General features: G+C 43.2%; 1 protein-coding gene across 1 annotated transcript in view; it reads right to left on the bottom strand.

Moving 5' to 3' along the window:
• The window catches only part of LOC124006326 (calsyntenin-2-like), a 521,555-nt gene that overhangs the window by 13,657 nt on the left and 498,641 nt on the right, over positions 1-9,257 (bottom strand). The window contains exons 13-15 of the mRNA XM_046316283.1: positions 2,944-3,114; positions 416-561; positions 55-178 (exon numbers count right to left, since the gene is read on the bottom strand). Coding sequence (XP_046172239.1) covers positions 55-178; positions 416-561; positions 2,944-3,114 — 441 coding nt within the window. The remainder of the gene's footprint in view (positions 1-54; positions 179-415; positions 562-2,943; positions 3,115-9,257) is intronic.

Consider the following 9,257-nt stretch of genomic DNA (forward strand, 5'->3'; position numbering starts at 1 on the left):
TAAGTCCTACCTGAGCTGTGTGTGGGGTATAGACTGATGATTCTATAGTCTTACCTGGACCGTGTGTGGGGTATAGACTGTGAACCATGGCCAGATGAGGAACGACTTGCATGTACTGGGACGGGGCTACCATGTGATTGACATGCTCCCCAGCCTCTGATTTGTGGAGTACACTAATCTGGGCGGGGCAAGAATAGAGAGCAAGGTTACAGGTATAATAAATGTCTCAGAAAATATAAGAGTATATTCCAAATAAGGACTATTACACACAGAACCGTCAGAGATTTTCTGGGAAGAGCAAGTTGAAAAGGCTAAGGGTCTCAGGGCAGGAAATGTTTAATCAATTATAATTTCTGGAAGCACAGGAACATTGTAATTCCTGTATTTTTATCGTTCCGCTCTCTAGTCCACTGACCTCCAGGGTGAACTCATTGCTGGTGTAGCGTCCGTTTAGCTCAGAGCAGGTGAGACGGAACTTCCTGTCTGGGGTCTGGGCGGGATGCCAGTTGTGGTAATGCACCTGCCTGATCACCTGCTCATAATTGGACATGGAGTCCACACCTGAGAGAGATGGTGGACACATTCCTATGGTCACTACCAGTATCATAGATGAGGGGTTATGGATTTAGAGGAAGATAGGGGTTATGGTTATAGAGGAAGATAGGGGTTATGGATATAGAGGAAGATAGGGGTTATGTTTATAGAGGAATATAGGGGTTATGGATATAGAGGAAGATAGGGGTTATGGTTATAGAGGAAGATAGGGGTTATGGATATAGAGAAAGGTAGGGGTTATTGTTATAGAGGAAGATAGGGGTTATTGTTATAGAGGAAGATAGGGGTTATGGATATAGAGGAAGATAGGGGTTATGGATATAGAGGAAGATAGGGGTTATAGATATAGAGGAAGATAGGGTTTATGGTTATAGAGGAAGATAGGGGTTATGGATTTAGAGGAAGATAGGGGTTATTGTTATAGAGGAAGATAGGGGTTATGGTCATAGAGGAAGATAGGGGTTATGGATATAGAGGAAGATAGGGGTTACAGATATTGAGAAAGATAGGGGTTACAGATATTGAGGAAGATAGGGGTTACGGATATAAAGGAATATACGGGTTATGGTTATAGAGGAAGATAGAGGTTGTGGTTATAGAGGAAGATATGGGTTATGGTTATAGAGGAAGATAGGGGTTACAGATATTGAGGAAGATAGGGGTTATAGATATATAGGAAGATAGGGGTTATGGATATAGAGGAAGATGGGGGTTATAGATGTATAGGAAGATCGGGGTTATGGTTATAGAGGAAGATAGGGGTTATGGATATAGAGAAAGGTAGGGGTTATTGTTATAGAGGAAGATAGGGGTTATTGTTATAGAGGAAGATAGGGGTTATGGATATAGAGGAAGATAGGGGTTATGGATATAGAGGAAGATAGGGGTTATGGATATAGAGGAAGATAGGGGTTATAGATATAGAGGAAGATAGGGGTTATGGATATAGAGGAAGATAGGGGTTATGGAAATAGAGAAAGGTAGGGGTTATTGTTATAGAGGAAGATAGGGGTTATGGTTATAGAGGAAGATAGGGGTTATGGATATAGAGGAAGATAGGGATTATGTATATAGAGGAATATAGGGGTTATGGATATAGAGGAAGATAGGGGTTATGGATTTAGAGGAAGATAGGGGTTATGGATATAGAGGAAGATAGGGGTTATGGATATAGAGGAAGATAGGGGTTATGGATATAGAGGAAGATAGGGGTTATAGATATAGAGGAAGATAGGGGTTATGGTTATAGAGGAAGATAGGGGTTATGGATATAGAGGAAGATAGGGGTTATGGATATAGAGGAAGATAGGGGTTATGGAAATAGATAAAGGTAGGGGTTATTGTTATAGAGGAAGATAGGGTTTATGGATATAGAGGAAGATAGGGTTTATGGATATAGAGGAAGATAGGGGTTATGGATATAGAGGAAGATAGGGATTATGTATATAGAGGAATATAGGGGTTATGGATATAGAGGAAGATAGGGGTTATGGTTATAGAGGAAGATAGGGGTTATGGATATAGAGAAAGGTAGGGGTTATTGTTATAGAGGAAGATAGGGGTTATTGTTATAGAGGAAGATAGGGGTTATGGATATAGAGGAAGATAGGGGTTATGGTTATAGAGGAAGATAGGGGTTATGGATATAGAGGAAGATAGGGGTTATGGATATAGAGGAAGATAGGGGTTATAGATATAGAGGAAGATAGGGTTTATGGTTATAGAGGAAGATAGGGGTTATGGTTATAGAGGAAGATGGGGTTATGGTTATAGAGGAAGATAAGGGGTATGGATTTAGAGGAAGATAGGGGTTATGGTTATAGAGGAAGATAGGGGTTATGGATTTAGAGGAAGATGGGGTTATGGATATAGAGGAAGATGGGGGTTATAGATATATAGGAAGATAGGGGTTATGGATTTAGAGGAAGATATGGGTTATGGATTTAGAGGAAGATGGGGTTATGGATATAGAGGAAGATAGGGGTTGTGGTTATAGAGGAAGATAGGGGTTATGGTTATAGAGGAAGATAGGGGTTACAGATATTGAGGAAGATAGTGGTTATGGTTATCGAGGAAGATAGGGGTTACGGATATAGAGGAAGATAGGGGTTATGGTTATAGAGGAAGATAGGGGTTATGGATATAGAGGAAGATAGGGTTTATGGTTAGGTGTTTGTATGGTAACATAGATGGAGGCATGCAAGAGGTAGAGTTGGAGTTGGGGTAGGAGTCAGAGGTTAGATAGGGATTAGAGGTCAGGAAGCTAGATGTTTCCATGTTGACTTACCATATATAGACATGCCAGAGGTGGAGTTGGAGTTGGGGTAGGAGTCAGAGGTTATATAGGGATTAGAGGTCAGGAAATGTGACGTTTACATGGTAATTTACCGTATATAGACATGCCGGAGGTGGAGTTGGTGGCGTCCAGGTGTTTCCCCAGCAGGGTGCTACGCTGCAGCTGGAGACTCTCCTGCTCTGGCCTCAGCTCCTCCCCCAGCACCAGGATGTCACAGTAGTCCAGGTTATGAATGATCTCCTCCTGGACCCCCGGCCTGCCCGCTGAAACACACACATGTTAGAATGCATTCATACACACACACACACACACACACACACACACACACACACACACACACACACACACACACACACACACACACACACACACACACACACACACACACACACACACACACACACACACACACACACACCAGTGGAGACTCCTCAGAGGAGGAAGGCGAGAAATCCTTTGTGAATTTCATGTAAAAATAAAAATTGTAAAACATTTTTTTAAAAGTTGTCCTTTTTAGATAAAACTATACTAAATAAATTCACGTCACCAAATCATTTATTAAAACACACTATTTTGCAATGAAGGTCTACAGTAGCCTCAACAGTTCTCTGTTGAGTAGCACCATGGTGTAGCCGGAGGACAGCTAGCTTCTGTCCTCCTCTGGGTATATTCGACTTCAATACACAACCTAGGAGGCTTATGGTTCTCACCCCTTGCATAGACTTACACAGTAATTATAAAAACTTCTGGAGGACGTCCTCCAACCTATCAGAGCTCTTGCAGCATGAACTTACATGTTGTTCACCCAATCAAATGATCAAATAATGAATCTAGTACTAAAAGCACAAGATACAGCTAGCTAACACAGCAGTGCATAAACTGCAGCAAGTAGTTAACTTAAAGAGAGAGAAAGAACAGTTATGAACAGTTGAACATAACTGTTGAACATAACTGAATATAACTGTTGAACAGTTATGAACAAATTTGAATTTCTTTAAAATGAAGGAGAGGCAAGAGAGAGATAGAGATTGTCATTTTTTTCAGTTTCAGTTTCACTTACTTAGCGAGAAAGTGCAGCAAGTGTCACGACCCTGACCTTAGAGATCATTTTAATTGTCTATTTGGTTAGGTCAGGGTGTGACTAGGGTGAGCAATCTATGTTTTCTATTTCTTTGTTGGCCGGGTATGGTTCCCAATCAGAGGCAGCTGTCTATCGTTGTCTCTGATTGGGGATCATACTTAGGCAGCCTTTTTTCCACCTGTAGTTGATGTGATCTTGTTTTTGTGCTGTTGCTTTCCAGCCCTACAGAACTGTGCATTTTGTTTTGTATTTTGTATTTTTTTTGGTGTCATCGATAAAAGAAAGATGCACGCCTACCACGCTGCACCTTGGTCTACTCCTTCCAATGACGAGCGTAACAGCAAGCTAGTTAAGCCTACTCAAACACCCTGCTTAAACAGAGGGATGCTATGTTAGCTAGCTGGCTATGACTATCCAACACAACACTGGAACTCTTCCAAGTCAAGGTAAACTTTTAGTATTACTAATTTATTGTCACTGGGGCCCGCCGGTGTAACTGTTAAACTGCTACCTGACTATACACTGTAACGTTACTGCATGATTGTAGTGGGTTTACTAACATGTTACTAATAGTTATTTTAGCTATGTTGACTATGACGTTACTTTAGCTAATATGCGACTCGTTTCAGGAATCTTGGCGTATGTGGCGGGTCACTAGGAGAGCCGTTTGAACGTAAACTTTAAATTTTTTATCAAAATGCGTTTTTTGGCAGAAATTCCTTCTCGAACATGTGAATTTCATGTGCCTTAATAACGATCTTGTATGCCATCTGCAAATATGAATACAATTGTTAAATTACGAGCCGAGTTGGTTTAGCCACAGAAAAAGTCTCGCTATCGGCTGAGATAAAGAGTGGGCTGGACATGCAGAGAGATGAGTTTGGATTGGTCTGCCATATAGCACACGTCTGCCTATTTGAGCTGGTCAGTATGTCTAGGTTATCCTGTCTAACGCATACTTTTTAAAAATGCATCTTGTAGTAAAACAGCATAAGCCTAATGTCAAGTTAAAGTGTACTATTAGCTAGCTAACGTTAGCTGGCTGGCTCGCTAGCTAACATTACGTGTATGTTGAGTTTTGAAATTAGTGGAATTTGAGTATGATACAGTAGCTAAGAAGATGGAGAAAAAGCCTGTGTCATCTTCAAATTAAGGGCTACCATGGCACCCGACAGGAGACGCGTCCATCCATGATGTATATGGGTAAGATAGTATAGCTTGCTACATTTTCAGATATTACATGTCTCCAATTTTGACAGGAAGTGGTTTCATTTCAAGTTAAAGTGTACTGTTAGCTAGCAAACGTTAGCTGGCTGGCTCGTTAGCTAATATTATGTGTATGATCTTATTATTCTTATCTCAGAGCCATTTGCTTGACTAGTTATAGCCTATTTTTAGTTAGCTAACATTGAACCTGGTTGGTTAGCTACCTGCAGATTCATGCAGGGGAGTAACATCATGAGTTGGGATTATGGTTCATTGTTTAGCTAGCTAGCTAGCAAGATACATGTCTTAACAAAATACTCATCTGAGTGTGCCAGAGTGTAGAATAACAGATTAATTTACGAACCTTCAACACCCGTTGAATATGGCCGATGTCAGTAAACGTCGGCCAAAAAGGGTACAGTAATTCAATTGTTGACAGCAGCACAGTTTCAGTCACTAATGCTCTGGATAACATGAAAACTGCCTTACCAGCTCTGCTAGGGTGAGTAAAATGGTCAGAGTGGGGTGTTCTCTCATTTGTGTTTGGAAGTAGCTAGCGAGCTAGCTAATGTTAGCCATTTAGCTTGGGTGCTTGGCTGCCGTTGTGAAGTCAGAATGTTCGGATCAACTCTACTCATTGGCCAGAGCATCCAGTGTGCTCTCTGAACGCAATGAGAGCGAAACGCTCTAAATTTATTGACAGCACAGTTGCGATTTTCATGAATAGTTAACGTTGCGTTATGCTAATGAGCTTGAGGCTATGATTACGCTCCTGGATACGGGATTTCTCGACGCAAGAAGTGAAACGGCACGCACGCACGCACGCACGCACGCACGCACGCACGCACGCACGCACGCACGCACGCACGCACGCACGCACGCACGCACGCACGCACGCACGCACGCACGCACGCACGCACGCACGCACGCACGCACGCACGCACGCACGCACGCACGCACGCACGCACGCACGCACGCACGCACGCACGCACGCACGCACGCACGCACGCACGCACGCACGCACACACACACACACACACACACACACACACACACACACACACACACACACACACACACACACACACACACACACACACACACAGACACACACACACACACACACACACCGTATTCCAAACTGTGCAAATTAACTCAACTGAACTTAATTTACCTGAATGAAAATTGTATCGCCACCTACAAAAATGTCCATTAATGACAAAGCACATACATTTCCTATTGCTGCAGGATTATTTTCCTGCTGTGAGAAGCAGGGTCAAATTAAGATCTGTACACATCTGTACACAACAACATTATCCAAGACAAAAATGTTTCATTCCACAATTCCACACGAACAAACTTAAACTAACAAACTATTTTAGCCAAAACAAAGTTCAGACACGCCCTCTATCACTACACAATCAGCCAGCCTGATGTCACAGAGTCTGCTGTACAGCCTGCTAACCGGTAAGACACAGGTCTCTGTAGCACTCCATGCCTCTCAGCCTGCTGTGTTCTGTCCTGGGTGGGCTAATACCTGCCATGCCCACTCCACAGCCTCCCTACGGTGAGGCACTCCTCAGAGCAGGGGCTGTCCCTGGAACAGCAGGGTTCCCGGGAGATTCTGGGTCTCCTCTATCCCTGGCTGAGGCTTGATTGATTTCAGAGCTGTGCTAACTGGGGGAAGGAGGGGAAACATCTGGAGCTGAGTAGACCCCCTGAGACACACAGACAGAGAGAGATGGAGGGAGGGAGGGGAGAGGGAAAGTTAAGAAATAACTGGAGACACAGTGGAGAGAAGAGGAGAGCATGTGCTGGTGGTAAGGAAAGAGTATGAGAGACTAACAAAGAAAGAGACAAGGAGAATAAGAGGGCAAACAGTGAAACCTGAAAGAAAGAGAGAGAGAGAGACAGAGAGAGAGAGACAGAGAGAGAGACAGAGAGACAGACAGAGAGACAGAGAGGGAGAGAGAGAGACACAGAGAGAGAGACAGTGTATGCCCAATGTATGACCATATTAGAGACACATATTTCCCTCAGATTACACAAAGAATTCGAAAACAAATCCAATTTTGATAAACTCCCATATCTACTGAGTGAAATTCCACTGTGTGCCATCACAGCAGCAAGATTTGTGACCTGTTGCCACGAGAAAAGGGCAACCAGTGAAGAACAAACACCATTTTAAATGCAAACCATATTTAAGCTGATTTATTTTCCCTTGTGTACCCTTAACCATTTGTACATCGTTGCAACACTGTAAATATACGTAATATGACATTTGTATTGTCTTTATTGTTTTGAAACTTCTGTATGTGTAATGTTTACTGTTACTTTTTATTGTTTATTTCACTTTTGTATATTATCTACCTCACTTGCTTTGGCAATGTTAACACATGTTTCCCATGCCAATAAAGCCCCTTGAATTGATTTGTATTATCAGAGAGAGAGACAGTTAGTGCTAAATACGGCTGCTAGAATCCTGACTAGAACCAAACATTTGATCATATTACTCCAGTGCTAGCCTCCCTACACTGGCTTCCTGTCAAGGCAAAGGCTAATTTCAAGGTTTTACTGCTAACCTACAAAGCATTACATGGGCTTGCTCCTACCTATCTCTCTGATTTGGTCCTGCCGTACATACCTACACGTACGCTACGGTCACAAGACGCAGGCCTCCTAATTGTCACTAGAATTTCTAAGCAGGGCTTAGAACAGCTGGAGGCAGGGCTTTCTCTTATAGAGGTCCATTTTTATGGAAAGGTCTGCCAACCCACGCGAGAGACGCAAACTCGGTCTCAACCTTTAAGTCTTTACTGAAGACTCATCTCTTCAGTGGGTCATATGATTGAGTGTAGTCTGGCCCAGGAGTGTGAAGGTGAACGGAAAGGCTCTGGAGCAACGAACAGCCCTTGCTGTCTCTGCCTGACCGGCTCCCCTCTTTCCACTTGGATTCTCTGCCTCTAACCCTATTACAGGGCCTGAGTCACTGGCTTACTGGTGCCCTTTGATGCTGTCCCTAGGAGGGGTGTGTCACTTGAGTGGGTTGAGTCACTGATGTGATCTTCCTGTCCGGGTTGGCGCCCCCCCTTGGGTTGTGCCGTGGCGGAGATCTTTGTGGGCTATACTCGGCCTCGTCTCACTCCTCTCTTTGCTTGGAAAATCGCTGTATGTTTCTGTGACTAGTTGCTGACCTAACATAATAATATGTTCTGCTTTCGCCGAAAAGCTTTTTTGAAATCGGACACTGTGGTTGGATTAACAAGAATTTTATCTTTAAAATGGTGCCTAATACTTGTATGTGTCACGACTTGGTCATTGTATTTTGTGTTTTTGTTATATGTTTGGTTAGGCCAGGGTGTGACATGGGTTTATATGTTGTTTTTCGTATTGAGGTTTGTAGTATTTGGGATCGCGGCTGATTAGGGGTGTTGTATAGGCTTGGCTGCCTGAGGCGATTCTCAATCAGAGTCAGGTGATTCTCGTTGTCTCTGATTGGGAACCGTATTTAGGTAGCCTGAGTTTCGCTTTGTATTTCGTGGGTGATTGTTCCTGTCTCTGTGTAGTGTTCACCAGATAGGCTGTAATAGGTTTCTTGTTCCGTTTGTTGTTTTTGTATTGAGTTATTTCATGTATCGTTTCGTTTTCGTTCATTTAATATCATGAGTAACAAACACGCTGCATTTTGGTCCGACTCTCTTCATTCAACAGACGAACGCCGTTACAGTATGTTTTAAAAAATGGAATTATGAGATTTCTGTTGATTGAATTTGGCGCCCTGCAATTTCATTTGCTGTTGGCGAGGGGTTCCGCTAGCGGAACGGGGTTAACCAGTCCTAGTCAGGTTAGTGACTGGTGACCCCTTTTCCACACTAAGTACCTGTCTAATCCTGCTGTGTGAGCCAAACTTATGACTTCTAAAGGAACTGTGAATGGAGGGGGAGGCAGAACAGAGCTGGCCTGTACTACTGGCCTTAAGACTTGCTCTCCCTCCCTCTCTCCTACTCTCCCCAGCATCTACAGTCGAGCCCCCTGCTGTCTAAGACCTCTGCTTACCACACAAATGATTCTATGGGTTCCTGCCTGGCTGAACTGCAAATGGAAATGACATTTTAATAC

This window comes from Oncorhynchus gorbuscha, linkage group LG19 (genome assembly GCF_021184085.1).
Source record: "Oncorhynchus gorbuscha isolate QuinsamMale2020 ecotype Even-year linkage group LG19, OgorEven_v1.0, whole genome shotgun sequence".
NCBI classification, from domain to species: domain Eukaryota; kingdom Metazoa; phylum Chordata; class Actinopteri; order Salmoniformes; family Salmonidae; genus Oncorhynchus; species Oncorhynchus gorbuscha.